Source organism: Crinia signifera, chromosome 1 (assembly GCF_055691185.1).
Source record: "Crinia signifera chromosome 1, ASM5569118v1, whole genome shotgun sequence".
Taxonomy (NCBI): domain Eukaryota; kingdom Metazoa; phylum Chordata; class Amphibia; order Anura; family Myobatrachidae; genus Crinia; species Crinia signifera.
Window position 1 is genome coordinate 172,711,070 of NC_139217.1, and position 24,447 is coordinate 172,735,516.

Consider the following 24,447-nt stretch of genomic DNA (forward strand, 5'->3'; position numbering starts at 1 on the left):
TTACAGTATTGATCATTTACTACAACAGTTTGCACACGCTGACTTTAATAAAGCTGAAATTGCTCTTCTACCCGATTTTCTTTTTAAAATAAGCAGCACTGATGTTATTGTTTGCTATAATGACACATAAGTCAATATGACAATGCGTTTGCCCCCGCGTTACAGCAATAAGCTGCAGACAGTATCTTGGGATATTATTCATAATATGAAATATATATTTTATATACTGTATATATTCCATAGACAGGATTTTCCTGTACCTACCTAAAGATATCTTCTCTCCAGAATCTGCAGGCAGGAGGAACACTAGCAATGCCAATCCAGATATAATCACACACGGTATCAATAAATTTAATCCATAATATAATGTACGTCTGCGCATGGTGACTGTGTAAGTGACATCAGGATACGGCTCCTTACAACATTCATAGTACAACTCGTTTCTTTTTCCTGGTACATCTACAAAAGTAAGTCAAAATTATAGTGTAAGTACAGTATATACAAAATACAGCATTAACACTTTAGCAGCCCAAATACGCTGCGATGCAGGCTGTGCGTTCTGTGCTTTGAGGTGCGCGCTCCCGCTGCACCTCATCGCACAGTACAAAAAGTATGTGCTTGCACATACTTTTTGTACTTAGTTTTCATCACATTGCATCGCATTGCATGCACAACGCATGCACAGGCAATGCAATGCAATGTGATCCGTGCTAGTACAGCACGGAAAGCACGCCCTCATGGCAGCGTGTATGGCCAGCATTAGAGTGAGAAATGCTGCTGTGAGAGAGCCTCAAAATATCCGCTAAAAATGCCAGCGACTGTTTTTTTATTTTAGTATAAATAAATAGAAAATGCAGCCAAGTCAATTTATGGAAGTTTAGTTAAATATTGCACCAAAAAATAGAACGGTCGCTGTGAAATACACAGCCCAAAATACTTGATCATCCATTTAACATGACAATTCAGCACTTATGTGACCGGTGTGCAATGCAGTTCCCATTTCCTCGTAATAAATTACTTAGTTTTCTGAATATAAGGTGCTAAGATTGAATATCCTAAAACTCTTACCTACTAGATCCCATTCTCCATTAGAAATGTAATTTGATATGTCTGCATCAAGCATCTGTAGATCAAGCAGCCAGCCATTGTGGGTCCAAGATCCAAATTTTAATTTACATTTTTGTATATCGAAAGGAAACCATCGTACATCGATATAACATGTGCTCTTCAAAATACCTGAAAAGTCAAATACAAGTAAGATAACAATGTACAGATACCTATAAGTGTCCCCCCTGTCATTGACACCTGTACACATGTACATGGCAGAGCTGTCTGACCAGGAATACTGCACGATGCATTACCCTAGTAGCGCTCATTCCCCTTGGCTTTTGGCTAAGATCAAGTGTAGTATCTGGTGATATCAGTAGGTGTGGACTGCCCCTGGCAGAAGAATAGTAAAAAGCTGGACTGAGTAGCTGCTCCAATGTGCGGAGGGAATGGGATCCCTCATGCTCCGGGCAGGGAAAAGTCTGGCTAAGTAACTTCACCCTGCAAGAGGGAGATAACATGGCCTCCCCCCAACTGGTAGGGAGGGGAGAACCACCGGGCCCAGTAGGTGACTCTCTTGATGGGGTTTGTAGCCCCTGAAGGATGAGACAGCAAAAAAGCCTGGTCTAGTATCCATTCCCAAAGAACGGGGAAATGACCGAAATGAGTAGATTGCTCCCGTTCCGGAAGTTCATAGCCTCTGATGGGGAGACAGTGAAAAGCCAAGCTTAGTACCTTAACCTTGGGATGCAAGAAACATTGAGACTGAGTATATTGCTCTACTTTAGGGGCCGCACCCCTCATAGGAGTCAATGGAAAAGCCCAGTGTAGTATCCATGCCCATACCAGGAGTTGGAAAGCACCCTAGGTAGGAGTGGAGAAACACTTGGTCTGACGCAGACTGGCCGGCTGCTTAGAGCCTGAGGTGTAGCGTGCCTCTGGGGAAACTCAGAGGTGCCTTAAAAACTTACACTGGTGTCTCCACCAGCTTGTTGTGGCACCAGTACTGCACTCTTCACTTTAAGTATGTGGAATCGATGCAATAAAGAATACAGTATCTATCCTTATGTATCAATGCCTATTTCCCTATAGATTGTAAGCTTGCGAGCAGGGCCCTCCTACATTTTGATTGTCTGTAAATACCCTGTTTTGTTGTTTCACTGTCTGCTATTGTAAAGCGCAACGGAATATGCTGCGCTATATAAGAAACTGTTAATAAATAAATAATAAATAAATAAAGTATGTGCACTCTGTCCTTGCCATAGGCCTTTTGGCTAGTGCAGGATAATTTTTTTCTCCCCCACCTGGCCTCTTGGCTGGGGTCCTATTATTTTTTTCTCTTCACTATCTTTTCTAACATTTGTAACTTTTCACGTTTTCGGTTCTTCATAGTATATCACCATTTTTAATAGGTTGGTGGTATGACCCATATGTGCTGCAATTCTCCCCCCGTACCAAGGCTCTGTCCTTTTAGGGAGAGGCAAGGTTCCTTGATCCCCAGGGTGGTGCTTTGGCTAGCCCTGGGGAAGTTGGGGTGACCACGAGCCGCAAGGTGAAGGGAAACCCACCAAGGGTTCCTTCAAACATCGGAAGGAGAACCCAATCGCCATAACCCTTTTGGGGGTTGAAGGAAGAAGATCTCTCTGAGCTTTGGCAAGAAGGACCCTATTTTCCCCTCTTGGGCCTTTTGGCTGGGTGGGGTGAGGGCAGAAACGGGGCCCTTCTCCATTGGGGGAGGGTCCACAAGTTTGTACTCCGCCTCATGCACTGGGTGTTTGGATCACCACCTCAGGCTCCAAGAAGTAGTGCTCATTGCCCTGTCTGCAGAATTAACAGAAATCGGGCAATTTTTAGTCTTTAAACAATATCCTTATCTATATACTGTATAATGTACACTGCAAAAGTAGTGGACATGAAAGCCTATTTCACCACTGTAAGATATTTCAAAACGACAAAGTCATGGAGGTAGACTTTTGCAATAATAGCATTTGCACATTTTTAATAAAGTCTGTACTTGTTAATGACCCCAAAACAATTTGCCCAGGAATTTGTCTCAGTAGTAGTTACTATCCACTATTTGCTACTAAAAATGTAAAGCAATGCCTTACTTATGGAGAACAATCTCACAATCCTTGTAGCCAATTTACATAAAAAAGGAACGTCCGTAGCTGCAAAAATGTTGTGCTTTAATGTGTAGACAGTCATAATGTCAGCATTCCTTATGTTGACATGTCCATAATGTCGACACTATATAGTGTCGAAATTAGGGCGCTAATAAAATTTACAGCACAGAAAAAGATGTGTTTTTGTAAAATAATTGATGATAGATATAATATATACTATAAGAGCTGCAGCACTCTGAGTGTACAAGTGTAAGTACACTACAACTGATCTCTAGCTGGAAATATAATATAACCAGCTGAGAATCAGAGGAGAAATGTATACAACGGAAAAGGGGTGGAGAGCTGCGCTAATAAAAATACCAAGTACCAAGGAAGAATACACTTACACAAAGGGGTGCTTTTTTTTTTTGTCTTTTTACTGATTATATTAAATCATATTTTAATTTTAAGAAAAAACAATTGTACATATATAAAATATATATAAAAATTCATACAATTTTCAGGTGGCCACCTATAAACATATATCACTATATATTAATACATAAAAATGCAATTGGATGAAATATACACATATAGATTTTAGTAAAAATAGGTGTTTGTAATACACCCTATAATTTGAAGAAAAAATGTGTAAATAGAAAATGAAAAAAATGAAAAAAAAAAAAGAAAAAAAATATATAAAAAGTAGATATAAGAAACAGATCCTGTCTTCGTATTTTGATACCACTTTGGATTTAGTGGTTAAAGTGCAGTCACTTATTTGTGGTTTAAATCTGGATATAGAATATGTATGCAGACGCTATGTGCGCGTCTCTCACCTGCGCCTCCGTGCGCTGCTGGCTGAAAGATCTGAGTGTCCCTCCGGAGCAATGGAGGAGGGGAGCTGGCCAGGTAGATGTAATTGCTGGCAGCCGCTCTTACCCTCCGGACCCGTGCCGCTAGTGATGTTATATGCGGTGTCGTCTCTCTCACAGACGCTGGGTTCACTGATGCATCCTTGGAGTTCTCAGAAGTGCCGGATGGAATATGCAGCGAGGTGGCCGGTGGAAAACGCCGGTGCAGGTGCCGTGATTTTTCTGCTAATTTTGTAGGTTTGCAGGTACAAGTTCCACAAGGCTTTATGCACTGGACAGGCTGGAATTTCCAGCCTGTCCAGTGCATAAAGCCTTGTGGAACTTGTACCTGCAAACCTACAAAATTAGCAGAAAAATCACGGCACCTGCACCGGCGTTTTCCACCGGCCACCTCGCTGCATATTCCATCCGGCACTTCTGAGAACTCCAAGGATGCATCAGTGAACCCAGCGTCTGTGAGAGAGACGACACCGCATATAACATCACTAGCGGCACGGGTCCGGAGGGTAAGAGCGGCTGCCAGCAATTACATCTACCTGGCCAGCTCCCCTCCTCCATTGCTCCGGAGGGACACTCAGATCTTTCAGCCAGCAGCGCACGGAGGCGCAGGTGAGAGACGCGCACATAGCGTCTGCATACATATTCTATATCCAGATTTAAACCACAAATAAGTGACTGCACTTTAACCACTAAATCCAAAGTGGTATCAAAATACGAAGACAGGATCTGTTTCTTATATCTACTTTTTATATATTTTTTTTCTTTTTTTTTTTTCATTTTTTTCATTTTCTATTTACACATTTTTTCTTCAAATTATAGGGTGTATTACAAACACCTATTTTTACTAAAATCTATATGTGTATATTTCATCCAATTGCATTTTTATGTATTAATATATAGTGATATATGTTTATAGGTGGCCACCTGAAAATTGTATGAATTTTTATATATATTTTATATATGTACAATTGTTTTTTCTTAAAATTAAAATATGATTTAATATAATCAGTAAAAAGACAAAAAAAAAGCACCCCTTTGTGTAAGTGTATTCTTCCTTGGTACTTGGTATTTTTATTAGCGCAGCTCTCCACCCCTTTTCCGTTATGTCCATAATGTCGACAAATTTGACATGTAAACAGGAATAAAAGATACTTTGTACAGTATGTTGACATATTCTCCTGGTGGTCCACCAGTGATGGACCTGTTCCTGATGGTTACAGTAGCTCCAGTACAGTTTCCAGTGGTCATGTGACTATCACTTCCAGGTTAGACATCCAATCATCCGGTGTTCTGGTGTTTCTCCTCTATCCCTAAACCTAATCACTACCCCTAATTGCCCCACTGCCTTAATCTAACCCTCCCACCGGCAGTCTAATCCTAAAGCCAACGTTCCAACAATGTCAATATTATGACAATGATGCCATTGCCTGATGACGTTTTTAACAATATCAACATAGATAGATTCCTCTTTCCTAAATTTGTTACAATAAACTAAAAGTAGACAGTTGTTTATTACAATGGAAGTTACATTATTTACTGTACTTGACATAAATATAATAAATAATGCAAAAACAGGCTTTGACATTTAGTAATGCATTGCCAGCTACCGTGTATTGGTATTTCCGCTGTGCCTAATATACACTAGGCTGAACATGATAAATCATTTTATGCATATATTCTAAACATATTAAAACATTGCTATTCAAACCAATATGAAACTTTGTGCTGGCTTTAATATGAACATGGCTGAAAGTAGGATTTTCGTAACCTGGGGCAATGCTGTAATTTGGTTCCGCTCCATCTCTCCCCACCCTGTATGCACATATGGGTATCCAGCATCCAGGGCATGAGAACCCATAGCCCCGATATGAATAAGCACAAAACAGAACTTACCTGGAGGAATATACTGACAGGCACCAGATGAATTCACCAAGACATTAGTGTGAAAAGTGGCATCAAACCTTTCATCTGCACTAAAGCACAAACAGGGAGATTAAATTAGACAACATTATATCAGATTTTGCAAATAAATGGAAATATTATACAATAGTCCATGTCACAGATTTATATTCGAAAGCACAACATCCTATTAGGTCATTGATAGGTGTTCAAATGATTTTTCTGACAACAATAGAACAGCCTATGAAACAAGACTGACATTTTCATATTATTTAAATAGGCATCAGCAGGAATTTTCATAAAGGAGGGAGGAAGGGTCAAAATCTATTTCTTTAGTCTGAGTCCAACTGTACAGTCTACATTAGGGAGGCTCTGTTCCCAATAATCTAATCATAGCACATATGGAACAACAGAAGGAAAGCAGTCTACTAAAGCACACAGTACACACATAATATAATACACCACCACCTTTACTAGTCCCAGGCTGAATCATTTTACCCGCAAAATAAAAACAACGTATAAATAGGCTGTGTCGCTGATTTGATGCAAAAATGAATACATACAATCGTTTACAAATTGATTTGTTTCATGATCTGTATGCTATGAACCAGTTAATAAATTATAACATTAATCCAACAAGAACTCATCCCTGTAGCTCAAGTTATGTTTTATAGATTTTATATGAATTTAGGGGCATTGATAGATGTTTTATATCTGCATTTTTAATCTTATTTCTGTTGAATCTTGCTGAAGGCAAACATATCCAAATGCTTCCTAATTGCCACTCATAGTGCAGGCACATTCATATAAAGTAATGGACTGCTACTGGCGTGGGTCACAGGGATGTGAAATGAAGCACACTGCAGCAGTACGTAAATGAAACACAATTTTAAAGAATGAATTGAATACTATTTTATATTGTACAATGGTCTGTATTTTTAAGAATTAAATCTGTTTACATGTGTATAACTTGCATTGGATATGCCTCTTAAAGGTTAATAACAGTATTTGTGCAGAATAATGATCAACGTACTAATTTTTGAGCACCTCCTGCCGAAACTAATTCAGGACCTAATTCACACCTGTTTGCAGGACAAATTTATTCTTAAAATCAGGGTTTACCACTTTTACTTCTCTCCTAGAGAAACCCGGAGAGGATACTTTCAGAAGCACTTCGGGAGGGACTTGAACATGATGCCACCAAGCCCTGCCCTCAGGATGGCAAATATCCCGATTTGCAGATCTCCATAGATGGGGTAGGGCTAAAATGACACGATGATTACATTTTAGCCCCGCCCCTTTCTTGTGGACCCCCGGATTGCAGTATTTAAATGCTGCGGTTCGGGGGAGGACTCCGCAAATGGGGTCGGAGTGGGGGTCCCCCAGAATCCAGGAAGGTTGCCCACCTTTCCAGGGGGCTGGGAGGGGAACCTGATTTCCGGAAGCCTCCCAGCAATTCCGGGATGGTAGGCAACTCTGCTTAAAATGGGAAAACTATGTTGCACTGCAGGTGAGGCAAATATAACATGTGCAGAGATAGATACAGTATGAGGGAATTATTTTGTTTATGTGCAGTGTAAATAATGGCTGCTTTATATTTACACTGGAATTTAGATTTCAGTTTGAACACACTCCACCCAAATTTAACACTCTCTGAACATGTTACATCTGCCTTGCGATCAAATCTGAATTAGGCCCAATGTCGGGTGGAACTTGCCGGCATCTCTTTTTGTGTGATATGGGTATTTCACGACAGTCGTGCACAAGATATCTTATATGGAAGTGTCATTGCGTGTGTACTGTAGCTAGAGGTCAAGGCTATTCTGTTTCTGACTTATATCCCTTGTGGGGCAGTGGGGAGTCACACATACAGTGCAGGAATTACTGGTTTTAGAGATTCCTAGCATCCAGCAAATGCCAATACCATATTTGCCTACTTTTTGTGTCTCCTGTCCAGTAGAAGCCCGGAGAGGAGACACAGTTGGCCACTCCTTTGGTGGAGCCACGCTATCACGTCACTTGGCCCTGCCCGGTAATGGTAAAAATGTTGTGATGTGGATGTTTATGGAAGGGTGGGGCTAAATTACATGATTCTGCATACATTATCACTACCGCTCAAGCAGAACTTCAACTCCTGGTATTATCTTCCCATCCTGTTCACAAAAACCACCTTCCAGGGCGTGTGGGGGACTGTAAATTTGTGAGTTTCCCAGACCGTCCAGGAGAGTGGACACATATAGCAAATACGAATGATGATAGTTATAACTGTAGAAGTAAAAATAATGGGCGTGCAGTTTCCTGTTTGAAGCCATATGGACCCTCACATTAGCAATTAAGCACATAAGCATAATATTGTAAGGGGTCGTATTCAATGTGGTATTCGACTGTTGGAACGTCCCGACAGTTGCAATTCCGGGCCGTTTTTTTTGCCAACTTGCTTGCAACTCGGCAGGCGAAATTTAATGTTCCACCTGTCTAGTGTCGAAAAGTGGGCGTGTTGGCGAAAACGGCCATGGATTGTTGAGAAATGCTTGTGAATTTGAAATAACGACATTGAATACCGCCCTAGATCAGGCTATAGCTGCATTACTTAAATAAATCCATTTTGACCTCTACTCAGAATCAGACCCTGTGTTTTTTTTTTACTAAGATGGGAGTTCTATTTCATATGGGATGTTGCTATGGGCAACCAGTAAGATTCTACTTAATTTAGCACCTTCTAGAAAAAAAAATAGATAAAATCGTGCGGCTGTGCGTGCTAGAACAAAGTAACACTTGCATTGCTCCATTGGGCACCATCTAATGGCTACTGGCCAGGTACACAAACCACTTCAATGCCCCCATAGAGGTGAGGAACAATGTTAGCCTTTTATTATATAGGATTATGCTGAAATTATGTAAAATAATGTAATTGAAATATGTGTAGATACTAATACATGGTCTAGCATTTAAGCCATGAAATATATGTAGGAAATGCTTGTAGGTTGCTTTATAATTTTATATAATTGGGCTTGGATTGCTACCTGTTGCAGTTCAGTAAATGGTGGGTATAATAAAGGACATTTCTGTAGGGTTATGACTAGTTCCTCTTCACCGAAAGGACCCGGATGTGACTTCATGTGAGGGAGGAAGTTTATGGATGCCCTTAGAGCTTTATTTATTTAGTCTACATTTTAGGTTTGGTGTAGGTTACTTTCTTTTATTTTAGATGCATTGTACCCTCGAGGACTCGCTACGCTTCAGGCCCGGTGGCTCTCTTTGCTTGCCACAGGTTTCTCTTCCCCCTCCAATAAGACGTGGACCCAGTGCAAGATGGTAAATGTTCGCTTGGCGAAGGGGATCTAGCAGCTACCATTTCAGTTAAGCATTTCAGAAACCTATTAGATGGAAAAGAGCATTAATTTAAATTTGGCAGTCAGCAGAGGAGTGAGAAAGAAATTTACAAATAATCTATATTTCTTGTATATTATTCAGCTATATTTAACTGGCAAATACTGGCATTCGTTCCCCTTTAAACTCCCGGCATTAGTGCAAGAGTGAAGCTGTGAATAATTCACTTATGTATGATTGATACATTTATTGATAATTTAGGCTTTAAAACTTTGTAAGTTATGTAATGGGGAAAGATCTAATTCTGGGAACTTCTTACTTGACTTTCATGACTGAAAAATCTGATTGAAATTTCCAATTTTACGCTATGCAGTTTTGCCTCTTCTGAATTATTTATATTTCATATTCCATTAAAATATTGTAGAATGACCTTTTGCTGAAAGACTAACCAGCAGAATGGCTTTACCACTTGCTACCACAGATCTCTTTCTGGCATTGTTTTGTTACAGGAAACACAGACCTCATCTGATCTGTTTGTCTGCATGTGTTGTACCTATCTACGCTGCTTACTTTGAGGGGTAACCAATTAGTTGCAGTACTTTGCAGAAGAAATAAAATGGGCTATTAACGTGATTTTAGGCCAATGGTGATTTTCGCCTGGTTGTCAATTTTGGCAATATTTTTGCATTCCTAAACTTATTATTATAATGAAATAAATGCAGTAAATCAAACCTCTATGAAATCATTAACTGTTCTTTAATGAATGGCAGATGTAAATGGCTTCATATTGAACTCATTTTGATGTACAACAAATCAAGACGGTCCTTTTCTCATTATCGTACACCTCTCTTTTTAGCTATTCTAGGCCAATGATGCAGTAAACTTTATGGTTTTAAATAATATGTTAAGTTTTAGCAAACCTTGGAGAGAGATACAATCAAGTGATAAAGATCAAGTGATAGAGATAAAATAAAGTGGAGTTTAAGTACAAACCAATCAGCTCGTAGCTGTCATTGAAAGCTTCTGAAATGGCAGGTAGGACCTGAATAGTTCATACTTTAACTCATTCTACTTTATCTCTCTGCAACATTTGATAGATCTTCCCCCTTATATTACTGTTTGTATATTTTGGTTTTCTGTGTACAATTTAAGAGACAACAATGAAAATGGCATTAAGGTCCATACACACTGGGCGCTTTTCGCCCGTCCAATCGATTTTCCCGGGGGTGGATGACTTTCCATAGAGGGGCGTTATGGAAAGCCGTCCACCCCATCGCTCATCTGCTGGTATTACCAGCAGATGAGCGGTGGTCAGCAAAGATGCGGAGGCGCATATCAGTGCTCACCGCTCATCTCTGCCTCAAACGGCAAAACTGAGCTGCTTTCAGCTCAAAATCGCCCAGTGTGTATGGGCCTTAAATCTATACCCTCTGAAAGATATGGGCAATTTGCATGTGATACACGTCTGTAAACTAGATCAGTATATATTGTAAGTATATCATATCAAAGCTATATAGCAAGCATGACTGAAATATCTTTCCAAATCAGTACATCATTTATTGAGAGATATCTTGAAATACACTTTCTCATGAATATACTGTATTTAAACTTACTATAATTATGTTATAACTTTTTATGAATTAAAATCATAATAAACAATCATAATAAACATTAGTGTAATAAAAGATAACGTATAAGAATGTGAATAAACACCTTTATAAGATTGCACAGATATGTAACTAGCCACTTGTTCATGGTCACATTTTAATATTTTAAATGCAGTTTATTTGACCTTTTCCTTCTGCATACGTATAATATCACAGTGACCTTCATTTCCAGAATAAACACTGAAATAAATGTAATCATTTGTGATGGTGCCACATTTTATATGCATCCAAATTACAATTGCCACAAACCTTGCGCTGTGAATAATAGGCTGGACAAATTACCTAATGTGATGTGAAAGCCATCCCGGTCATACTGTCGACCATCACAAACCCCAAATGATAAGCACAGCAACACTTTTATCACATTAATTTAATACATCTCTCAAGCATGAAGAAATATCTCAGCAATTAGCAATACCACTTTACATGAACATTTAAATGACAGCTCTAATTTTCTACTCTCAAGCTGCATAGACCAGCTGTCTACAGATTTCAAATAGAAAACTTTAAAGCTTCTGTCTAGATGCTGCGGTTGGTGACTGCTGGGCTCATCTTCAAGACTTCAACTTCAATTAGAAGATAGTCCAAACCTCAAACTAGGCGGAGAACCCAAGTACACAGAATCAGGAATTTAAAATGAAGAATTACCTCCGCGCTTGGTTTGTATTAGCTGCTCAAATTTGCATTGCTTATCAATTTAAAAAAGGGGGTTATCTGAGCGCTTCTGCGTGTAAATGTTTAAAATCTTTGTGTGGATTATTTTGTTACTTAAGTAAACATTAAGTAACAAATGTTTTATTATATTTACAGGAGCCAGATAAAGATGTTCAACATTTACACACACAAGCGCTCAGATAATGATGTTTATTGGATGTAACAAAGAACAAGGTTTTGTGAAAGGTGAATGGAAAAATAAATATTGCAAATAATTCTTAAAAATGTAACAGTGTCCATATTAGACAAGTCGGTTTCATTCCCCAAGTTTTAGCCAATCAGACTTTCTGTACTTCTGTTATATTCAAAAGTATATCAATTAGATTGAAAATTATTGTAAGAATAAATATGAATAAATATTTTATTGGTTTATTACTCATCTATACTTAGGTTACGAAATCATTGGGGTCACTCTAAATACTGTATACATTTCAGTTAACTCCAATGCATGATCATTTTCTCAATCACCATTTGTCTCTATTCCTAATGAGTATCTTCAATTTTAACAAATATTCTCAGAGCCATCCATACAGTACCAAATGTACCTATGGGCTTCAGGACTGCAAAACCCCCCAGTAAAATCTTCCACCCTGCTCAGGGTCACTGAATTGATGGGCTCAAAGAAGCCAGGGTTCAGTGCATGCACAATACCGTCGCCGCTACTGTGTATGCGCCGGGTCTGATGTCTGTCAACTGCATTGTTCAGGTGTTGGAAACTGGCTGGCAACAAGAGCAGCAGCAGACCCCTCCTACACCCAGGTAGGAGCCACCACTGTATATGACTAGTCCTCTGCTGAATTACAGCCTCTACAGAATTGAAGACCTTATCAGAAAGAACTTGGTAAAACTAAAGAAGCTAAATAAATGGAAGCATCAAAAATTCCATTTATCAACCAATTTAGTAGTAACCATCACACTGCTGAAACACTGGACATACTCTAATACATGGGTCCTCAAACTGCGGCACTCCAGATGTTGTGAAACTACAAATACCAGCATGCTTCCCACAGTTTTGCTATAAGGGAGTGTTAAAACTGTGGCAAGGCATGCTGGAATTTGTAGTTTCACAACATCTGGAGGACCGCAGTTTGAGGACCCATGCTCTAATAGGACAACAAATTAGAGTGACATCATCCCAGACAAACAAAAATGTATTTAATAAAAGGCAAGACATCTCAAAAAAGACTAGATTCTCTCTACTGAGAAATTAGTAGAAAGTAAAGGACCAAAAGGCTTTCACTTTTGCCTACAGTGTGTACAGTGGCTTGAAAAAACATAAAAGTCTTATAGTTATTTCAACACACAACATGTAATACATGTGCTAGAGTGTCCGTGTGGCCTACAATATGTAGGCAAGGCAAGAAGATAACTAAAGACAAAACTATCAGAAAATGTTAAAATAAGCCAGCTACCACACATAGAAAAAAATCAAATGGGGTTAAAATTTATAGAGATGAGGGTGGTGATGGTCTCAAAGCTTTGAAAACACCCCAAAACAAATATGTGTTCAACCTGAAGACTCTTATACCATCTTGACATAATGTTGACTTCAAGCTGAATGCATTTTTATAATTAACATATTATTTTTGTTTATGTATTTCTTTTCTAAATAAACACTTTTATTTCTTTTGATATGCAATTTTTATACATATACCACTTTTTAATAATTTTTGTAGTCATTGACACTAAAAATGGCAACGAATGAAGAAATTAGAAATATACATTCCATTCAATGGATCTTCCTAAGCATGAGCTTCCCATCTTATCAAACTATTTCTGGACCTGTTTTGATTAGTTTAATAAGTTTTTTAGTTTAATAAAGTTTAATAAAGTTTTTTATACAATTGGGAATAAAGGAATGCTACTTGTGAATAAAGGAATGCTACTTCTTGGGCAAAATTATCATTGCTAAAGTAGGATGGTGCATGAAATGTGTTTCTCTTTCCTTTTATAATGTCTTTGTTGAAGTCATAAAAAGGTATATATTGGCCGGTATTCAAAACCTCCGGCAAGGGGGTTTGATCAGCGAGGATGCCTTGTTTTCAGTGAGGATTGTCAAAGATTCCCCTAAACGGCGAGGTTCACTACAAATGCAGTGTGCCCGCTGCATTTGGGGCGAATTCCACCATTTTGATGGGCTCACTCGCTGTTTCCACTTTACTTAAAAGAACCAGCGAGGTGGAAATGGCGAGTGAACGGGGGCAGTTGAATACTAACTGCGAGCTATGACGGAGAGCTATGGGCACTGCTCGCCATCATAGCTCGCCTTAAGGGCATTAAATATACCCCATAGATGGAATTACAAATGCATCATTCACATGTATTACAATATTGCCAAAAAAGTCAGCATGGGATTAGCAATTGTAAGTAATATAGAACAAAAGTACAAAATGTGCTTAAAAATCAAAGTGATTTGCCGGCAAGACATCCCTATACTGACCGCTATCAGGTGATATTAACATTGGGCAGTTAGAATCCCACCACCGCGTTGAGAGGTAGGATCAGCTACTGCCAGCATACTGTTATGGGAGTCTATAAACATAATCTAACCCTCTTTTTCTGGCACTGCAAAGTGCATTTAAAAATGTTTGCACACAACACATACCTATAACGTTAGCCCTCATTAATTGTTGACAGTGAGTACTGTAGAAAAATGTTAAAATGCATTTTACTTTATATAAAAAATAAATAGAAAACAACAGAATATTGCCTGGGCAGTCATCAAAAACTAATGTCATTGCAAAATAAAATGAAATACATAGATCAAAAGCAAATTAATTATGGCAAACTAAAATTAAATTTAATTACATTGTATAAAAATGAAAACAAATTAAATAACATCTGCTGCTTTCCCCTTTGAAATTTAAACAAGATATTTGTTTCCTGCAGTATGTCGTATGGAAATGTTTGAGTACAGTAATGTGAATAGGTAGCCAAGCTTTATTTAATATATCAGTGCCAATAATTGAATTACTATCAGCTGTAGGGGTCAATACACTGTTAGCCAATTAGAACTGGCCAGGAAGTGCATCCTGGTGTACTTCAGTCACATTGATGTGAACATGCCATTAATGTACTTGGACTTTGTGCATTTGCACAGTCCTTCGTTTCCCTTTTTAGTTTGTTCAGTAATAAGGAGTTGTCAGTGTGAGATGTGCTAAAATCCAAATCCAAATGTATGTCTACATCTTTTGGTATATATATACAGAATGGAATCCATACTGTGTATTATACTATAGGTTGCACTATAAATTGTGTATCACACAAATTCAGATTCATTTTGTAAGAAGTCAATTAACCTACCTGTATGGTTATAGGATGCCAGTATTAACAAACCCACATAAACACAAGGAGATCATGCATGGAAATAGGTTCACAAGTACCGTGAAACAGATAACATACAGTACACGAGCATAGGCGAATCTAGAATTATGGTAATGGGTGGTCCCAAATCTAGACATAGCAGCAGGGGGACCTTAGCGCGGCGCAGCCGCGCGTCAAAAAGGGGTGTGGCCTCATGGGAAGGAGGCGTGGCATCACAAAAAGGGGTGTGGTGTTACACTTTAGACCATACACAGTAATGCCCATAACACATTTTAGCAAACTCTGTAATACCCATTACACATAAAGCCACATGCCGTAATGCCACTTACACATAAGGCCACACACCATAATGCCCATTACACATTGTGCCACACATCATGATGCCGATTACATACTATATAACAAACCGTTATGCCCATTACATATTTGCCACATAAGTGCTGCTTACCTACGTGCTCATTGCTAGGGGGTTCTTGCTTGATGGCACCATAGTACCCATTACACATGATGCCACACACCATAGTATCCATTACACATGATGCCGCACACCATAGTACCCATGACACATGATGCCGCACACCATAGTACCCATTACACATGATGCCGCACACCATAGTACCCATTACACATGATGCTGCACACATAATGTCCCTTACACATGATGCAGCACACATAATGCTGCTTACACATGATGCTGCACACCATAATGCCCCTTACACATTAAGCCACACATTATGCATAATGCCCCCACATACCGCTACTTGTAGCGTCCCTTAAGCAATGCCCCCAAAAGTGCCACTTACTGTAAATTTTTATATGAGCCTTCGCTGCTGCTGCAGGGAGAGATGGAGAGCGGTGCAGCTGCTTCTATGGGGAGAGGAGCAGAGCGCAGCGCAGCGCAGAGCACGCTCACACTCCCCTCCTGGTGTCCCCTCTATCCGAGTGGACATTTGAGATATTGTGCGCGCTGTTGTTATGCGTGACGTCAGGGGAGCACGCCGGGCGCCGTCACCACATGATTAAAGGGGGGGGGGGGGCCGAGGTGAAAGCGGGGAGAAGAATTGGAGCGGAAGCTGCAGGGGTGACAGTCATTGACAGCTGGGCAGAGAGCAGGGGGCTGCCTGGCTGTATTCAGAGCACTGCAGGTCATGGCTGTTTGAAATAATACCCCTTTCACAACAGAAAATTCAGGGATTTACCCGGGAATATGGTCCCAGGATCATGCAGGGACATTCCCAGGCTGACACCTTATACACCAGCCTAGTCCGTGCATTTTCTGGTGTGAGGGGGAGAGACAACCACTTCCCTCTCCCTACCCCCCTTTAACCAACCAGCTATATCTTCAGAACCAACTGACCCATTTACATGAGACCAGTATCATATTGAAGAACTTTTGAGTTGGCTTCGAATTATTTTGGTCCCATGAAACTGGGCTGTTTGGTTCCAGAGAAATCTGCCCTCAAAGAACATAAACAGTCATGAAATTACATTTAAGAAATGAAAAAAAAAAAAACGGTTTAACCTCAATATCCCTGGAACCAATTAACCCATATGGATCCAGCCTGGTATCAGATTGAAGGCCCAGCAATTTGGGTTCGACTGAGATCAACCTTGAGCTTCAGTGATGCAGAAGGGGGAACTGGCAGCCGTTGAACTGGGTGGGGGTCGGAATTAGCGGGTCCCATGTTATCCTATAGGGAAAATGTTCCAACTTTGCCTGGTCGTATCTCCGGTTCCCAGGGGGCTAGAGACACGTGGCTGGGCTCGTTGGAAAGCTCCATCCCTTAGCTACAAAATGGGCTAATGGGTGGTCCTGTGCACCCCCGGACCACCCCCTAGATTCGCCTATGTACACGAGACAAGAAATAAACCATTGTCATATTCCCAGCAGATTGACAGCATACCAGTGATTACATCTTGGCAATTCAGATCACAGTTTAACAGGTTTTATAGCAGACAATACAGAGGCTTAACAAGTGGGCACAACAATTCAGAGGTCCTTAGCATAGTCGCCACACCCCAAGCCTGCTGCCCAGCCACTAACTGGCATTGGTAACTCTGGCCCTCTGCCCCGAACAGATATTTAACAGCAAACCACAAGTGTTGTTAATCAGCCAAACAATGATTTACATCAGATCATAGGAATGGATCTAATCAGTCCTGCTGCTGTTCTACTGACTGAGATCCTGATGTTCCACATTAACCTTATGTGGGACTATGCTGTCCCTGCCTTAGTACTGAAGACTTACATTTGCTATCACTCAAAAACATTTTGCTATCATGTGGTGCCAGCCAATAGGATGCTGCTGTTGGTACTTGTGTATTATCTGGGCGCCCGATTTTTTCATCTCATGCCACTACTTAAGGCATGCTATGCGATTTTTCATTGTAAAGACCCGATTTTTAATTGTACCCATGGGTGATTTCATACCCCCACTTTCCAACTACGCATGGAGTTGATTTTATATAGTGTGGCGAGCGCAGCAAGCCACCGAGCCCGAAGCGTGGCGAGCGCAGAGTGCCCCGCGAGGGGACGCGGATTACTTTACATGTATTCTGCGTACACTCGCGGGGCTCACTGCCATCACCACGCTTCCGGCTCGCCACACTATATAAAATCAACTCCATGCGTAGTTGGATAGTGGGGGTATGAAATCACCCATGGGTGACTATACAATTAAAAATCGGGTCTTTACAATGAAAAATCGCATCGCATGAATTGTATGCCACTATATTGCATGCGATGCGATGCAATATAATGAAAAAATCGGGCGCCCAGATATTACACAAGTAGCTTAAATTTGTATCAGCCTTTCAGCACCCTCAAGATAGATGCCAAAAAAGCATATCTGTTGATTAGGGCTGCCAATCCCTGGATAGGGATCGGCGGGATACCGGGATTTGGCCCCAAAATGTGCAGGATTTTTCAATCCCGATACCCGGATTTGGCATCCCTATTGTCGATCAACATCGATTGCATTTACAGGACATTACTCATACCGTACTTTTTTTTAAATGAAGTACACCATAAAGAATCCACAAAAGCTTCATTAACTGCACTAAGATGGCCACTGATGCTAATACTGAACTGAATACGATTAAAAAATGTCACTAAACAGAAACAGAAACGTGACATCACAAAATGATCGTGCTGTTAGCAGTTGTGTATACATGTATAGTAACTTGCATTTTAAGGTTATTTGTACCAAAAAGCCGGTTCAGGTGTTCGCTAATTATAACAATTACATTTCAAATGATGGTAAGATTAACACTGGATTTGCTGCAGATTTAGGTAGATAGCTGGATGCAAGCTCATACTAGCCAACAGGTGTTTTAACAAGGATACAGTACAATGGTCTCTCAAGTATGTCTAATAGAAGGAGGACATGGAAAATAATGACCTTATTGCACCCAAATTTGTCAAACAAATAGCCAAGTACACATATTGTCATAAACATGACGTATTTAGTGGGTTATTCTGCTTGGTACGGTGGGACCGTATACGGGCGGATCAAGTTTTTTTTCATCTGCGCATGCGTAGCTTTCGCAATGCGCATGTGCGGCGACCACACACCGCTCACGGACAGGTCTCTCCGTGTGAAAAAACCTGTCCGCAAGAACACGGTCATTGTGGGTGGCATGTGGGCGTTTTTATGGGAGCGGCCGGAATAATGAGGATGGGCGTACAGGGGGGTGTGCACACAAAATGCACGGTGCCACAACCGCTTCGATCGGCGAACGCACCGTGCATTTTGGCCCAAAAACAGGTGGACGCCAAAGATAGCTCCAGACCACCCCTAGAGATACCGTATGAGAGCGGACGCCTCGGTCTGCTAATTAACGCTGATTACTACACCTGAATGTAATAAGCAATTCTGCAGGCTATTAAGTGGAAACCATTATTTCACTACCTGCAAGCCACACACAGCCCTCAAACACATTGGAAGCATATCTTTCTACACTTCTCTACATGTAAAGGTTTAATTTTAGGTAATATTCATTCTAAGACCTTCTTATATATGTCAAGGTACTGTAGTTATTTTATAACCATCTACACCCAATCAGAAAGTGTTTTTGTATACTTTAAAAAGCAGGACACTCAATTCACAGAAGTCGACATGTTTCAACTTTTTCACTGAAGCCTAAACATACCAGTTTTTTATTATGAAAAAGACACATAAACAACATCTAAGAGCAATTGACATAATTAAACTTGAAAGGGATTCTTTGCAGGCCCATATAGTTGAAGGGTATGCCACCGTGCACGGACGTAGGCTTCCTCTCACGATCGGTGACACGCTGAGTTTTTCATTGAAAAAAGGCGAGACCCGTCCGTGTACGGTGGCGTACGCTCAGATATACGGAAGGTGTCGGTGTGAAAACGGACAACATCCATCCATACACGGTGGCGTACGCTCTGATGTACGCCAGGTATCGGTGGCTAAGAGGGAGATCCGTCCGTGCACGGTGGCGTACGCTCAAGTGTACGCCACTCCCCATTGTCGAAGTTTGTGACCATCCGTGTGCGGCTGTTCTGTGGGCGGACTTTCGCTCGCCGTGAGTGTACGGGAAACGTACGGTGAAACGGACCGTACAGTATAGTTCAGTTACTGGTCATTCTATCACCCTGCACCTAATCAGTGAGGAGGGCATATTTTAATTTTGAAGGGCAAACTTGTGTACGTCATGTATCACTACAGCTACTATAGTTCTAGCAGTGTTTCTCGTTATAATATAATGATTATGACAGTTACCTGTTATATAATAGTAGATCAGGAACCCATATCTGATCAGCAGGAAATCGGAGGGTTTGTACTCCAGGGAATTCTGACTGGTCCCATGTCAAGTAGAAGTCATTCCAGTACTAGTAAATAAACAATAGGACATTGGTTATGCTGGTGCATTGTGTAGTAACCCTAATTGCTATTTATTGATAAATAACAATTCCTGGTTTTACATCACGTCTGCTTATGCGTGCCAACTTTGTAGTTTCCTCTCCGGGCTACGGTGCTACGTTTTAGTGTTTATGTTGACTGTGTCGACATTCGGGTGTAAAAAACAACAACATGTAGACCTTTTCACTGTCGACATTACCCATGTCGACCTAATGACCCTGTCGACCTCACCCATGTTGACCTAATGACCCTGTCGACCTAACCCATGTCAATCTTTAGTCATGTCGACCCTTCTGCATGTTGACCTTAAGCCATGTCGACCTAGTGGTGTCGACCTAATGCTTGTCGACCTACTTGCTGGTGACCTAATGACCCACACCCCTTACAATACACACAACCTCTATACAAATTATACATCATCCTACTGATTAACATACAATATAGAGCATATTTTAAGGATCACAACAAAAAACAAAATACATGTTAATAAACTATATAGAATTAAAAAAAAAAATATATATATATATATATATATATATATATATATATATATATATATATATATATATATATAGTGACCTCTTAACAGTACAGTGTAAACTAGTTAAACTCATTGTAGAGATTACTATTGAATTACAACCTTATTTAAGCAACATCTATAATCTATGATAGTTTTTTTAGCCCACGTTAGATCTTTGGTGATATGTAATTTATACCACCATAAATAGCTTATGGCTTTACAATCTAGAGCAGGGACAACTCTGTATGTGTCTGGCTTGGTGACACTGACTGATGATCACTTCCTGGATCCCTGCTCTCACAGATGACTGACGGCTGCTGTTACCAGGAGGTGGGGCTATACACTGCTAAGAAACAGTCTCCTGGCTGCTACGGCTTCATTTTTTGCAGTCCGAAGAAGTCAGATTTTGCTGCCCTAATAGCAGCAATTTGCAACAATTTGCTATTGGCATTGGCTTCCCATGGGAAACATTCTTTCTGCTAAGGCAGTCCAAGGGGGAGAAAATCCTTCCGCATGGGACTTCCTCTCTGGCTGTGCTTACTGTACAGACCTCAACCAATATTGGCTTTACTCATCGTTTACCTATAATGGCTATAGAGCCTTTATGGAGGCTTGTCTCACTCCACTGCTTTGTGAGACAAGCGTGTCAATGTACCTTCCTGCTACACCTTCGCAATGATACGTGCTGCTATAATACATCCTCCCCACAAATCTCATGTTGTGTAATACAGAATCCCCTAAATCTCAATTACATTTGCTAATGACAACATGCAGACATCAAATCTATGGATGCTTTATAATGGAACCTTCCTCGCTCCTGGTGGCTTTACTATACATGTTCCAGATAAGCTTTATAATGAAGCTCCCTGTTCTCCATTTCTGACAAAATGCAAGCCCCAAACTCTGGTGTTAACATAAATTAATAGCTAAACACTGGCAGTGTCCAGCTCTGTCTTACCAATTTGAAGATGATGCTTGAGAGCTTTCTACCCTATGATTGGAGATATAGGACCTAATATGAAGTGTCATTTTTCAAACCCTGCAACATGGCAGTTAGGAGCTGGTAATTTATCTCTCTTTATCACGCTCCACTTCATCACTTGTTAAGGCTTAATACATTTGACCCATCAAGACCTACAGTCTAAGTGCAGGCGATGTAGAATAGCATACATTCCGGAGGCATCTACACTCATGACTAGAGACAGGATTATATGCAACAAAACAAGCTTGAAATATGCATGCAAATATGCATGAAAAATACTTAAAATATGCATGAAAAGTGTTAAAATATGCTACATTAAATAATAAAAAAAAGTAATTTTTAACTTATTTAATTAAAAATCAGCATACAATTAGTTGCAAATAAACCTCAAAAATAGGCCCACAGCATCTGCAGATGTCAGTATGCTGGCTGCTACAGCATACTGCAGCGTCCAAAGCTCTTCTTGCATCAACTGCACGGGCCCTCATCTCCAGCGCCGATGGATCAAATGTCAGCATAGCGTGTGAGGGCGGCGCAGTAGAGGGCTTCCTCCCTGTGCTGCATACTCATTGTAACACAGCATTTTCTCTGCGCCGCATGATGTCACAACCCTTCTGCCCTCCTCCTCTGCTGCAGAAGTCTGTCTCTTGGTGTAAAGTCCCAGGCCAGGGGCAGGCAAAGGTTCAGGAGCTTCGTAATGGCATCTGCCCTGACTGATTGGCAGCCTAGAGCAGTGTCAGACATAGCGTACATCCAAGGTTCCCCACTCTGCGCACATAGTGCCCCAGCCTGCACACTCTACCACTACCTGGCCAGCAGCAGCAGGGCAAAGCAGTGCTGTGACTCGCAGGTGGGAAGAGAGCGTGGCCTAAAATATGAACCATCACTAGATTTAAGGTAAAATATGCAATAACCAGTGAGAATGGGCAAAATATGCAAATGCATATAATCCTGTCTCTACTCATGATTGTAAAGAAGAACTGTATTCTGTCAGGGGCGAATCTGTCAGAGAAAATGGAGTTGGCTGACGCCGGGCTATTGCAGTGGATGGGGCACCTCTCCTCAACTGTCTCAGGCCTTACATGCTCACAGCTGATTCCCCCACTCCCCCCCACACACACACACAAATAAAACTAGTATCACGGTCGTACAGGAGCAGGAGTGCAGGATTTGTAGTGCACTACTGGATCATAAATCCTATCCGTAGCAGCTTCTACCAGCCAGCACCCCTGCATGACATTGGTGCCCCCCACACTATGACCACCTGCCAGCCAGTGCCAGGAGCTCCATCCTCATCACATCCCCTGTATATGGCTCACACAGGTCAGTGTATACAGGAATAGAGCTTATAAAGAGCAGGGGAGAAGCAGGGAGTAGGCTGCAGGCAGAGACAGTTAGCATGTTACCCTCCTGCTGCCTTACCAAACCCTAGCCTCCCCTCCTGCAGTCTTATCCTAACCTCACCCTAGTTTCCCTCCTCAGCCTTACCTTAACCTCTCATCTAAATCTAGCCTTCCCTCCCACAGTCTTACCCTGTCCCCTTACCTCCCCTTCTTCGGGCCTTACCTAAAACCTCTCCCTTAACTTCTCCTCCTGCAGCCTTACCCTAACCTCTCCACCGCAACCTTACCCTAAACTCTCCCCTAACCCTAGCCTCCCCTCCTGCAACCTTAACCTAACCTCTCCCAAAACCCTAGTCTCCCCCTTCAGCCTTAACCTAATCATTTCCCATAGCCATCCCTCCTGCAGCCTTAAACTAGCCTCTCCCCGCAATCTTACCTTAACCTCTTCCCTAACTTCTGCCTCCCCTCCTGCCGCCTTACCCTATCCTCTCCCAAAACCATAGCCTCCAACTGCAGCCTTACCCTAACCTCCCCTTGTTCAGCCTTACCTTAGCCTTTCCCCTAGCTTTCCCTCCTCCAGCCTTGACCTACAGTACCTCTCCCCTAACCTCCTTTCCCATAACCTAACCCTAACCTTTCACTATTCAATTCAGCTGGTGTCCAAGCATCTATGTGGCAGGGCACCACCATGTATCTTACCTTCGGGAGTATGCTTATTGAGGGCATATAATTTGCACCTGATATATGCTAGTTGGAAGTGCGCACTGATGATGATCACAACATAGAGCCCACTCTCTGGGAGCAAAAGGGAACTCTCTTTCATTTTTAATATTTTCAAAATTAAAAAAATATATATTTTCAATTTTGTATTGTTATATTTTGCACGGTTATGGTATACAGTATTCAATGTCATTTTTGATCACTTTGATTGTTATATCAACATTAATGAATAAGTAATGTTTGAGTGACAGCTAGCAGCAGATTTCTGTTTTATATTTCCTTATTATATTGACTATTCAGGATTCTGGAGAGCACCCCTAATAATAATAATAATAATAAAGAAGTGACTTTTATAAAACTGACACAGCGTGTAATTCACTTTCTAGTGAAGATAAATTATTATGGTATGAAAGAAGCCTGTCAGACCCAGTAAATATGTCACCACATTTCTATGTCCAGTGGGGATGTAGTCAGGATCCTGGCAGTCAGAATCCTAGTGGTCACAATGCGGTGAGTATAAGGGTTAGTTATAGAGTTAGTCACTAGGCTGGGTTAGAATTAGGCTCCAAGATGGGGCAGTAAGGGCTAGTTTATTGATGAGGACAGTTAGGGTAAGGCTGCAGGAGAGGTGGGCTAAGGTTGAGGCCCCCATACACTTTTGTGACATTTCCAAGGGGAGAAGTCACATACAAGATCCCTTGAGCTCCCCGGCAGCTTCCTGGGCGACAGAATGGCGGTCCTTTTGCATCCGTTGGATCGGAATCAGTGGTGAAACACATGCGATTTGACACTTTTCCAATTTCTTGGCCAGATGCGTAGGAATTGGGTGAAAATTGGCCAAATCGTATTAGTGTATGGACACCTTAAGAGTTTCAAACTACTTACTGTGATCCACCAGCATTGTGACCGTGGGGATTCTGACTGTCAGTATCCTGACCATTGGTATTTCATACCCAACCTGTCCAGTGACCATGATTATTTAAAATGCAAAATGGCAGTGGCTGGGGAACATCCTCTGCCTTCCTTATG

General features: G+C 41.0%; 1 protein-coding gene across 1 annotated transcript in view; it reads right to left on the reverse strand.

Annotated features, from left to right (window-relative positions):
* LOC146064089 (neuronal acetylcholine receptor subunit alpha-7-like) overlaps positions 1-24,447 on the reverse strand; it is a 111,796-nt gene that overhangs the window by 34,378 nt on the left and 52,971 nt on the right. The window contains exons 4-7 of the mRNA XM_083177177.1: positions 19,713-19,822; positions 5,918-5,997; positions 1,069-1,236; positions 265-459 (exon numbers count right to left, since the gene is read on the reverse strand). Of these exons, the coding sequence (XP_083033303.1) occupies positions 265-459; positions 1,069-1,236; positions 5,918-5,997; positions 19,713-19,822 (553 nt within the window). The remainder of the gene's footprint in view (positions 1-264; positions 460-1,068; positions 1,237-5,917; positions 5,998-19,712; positions 19,823-24,447) is intronic.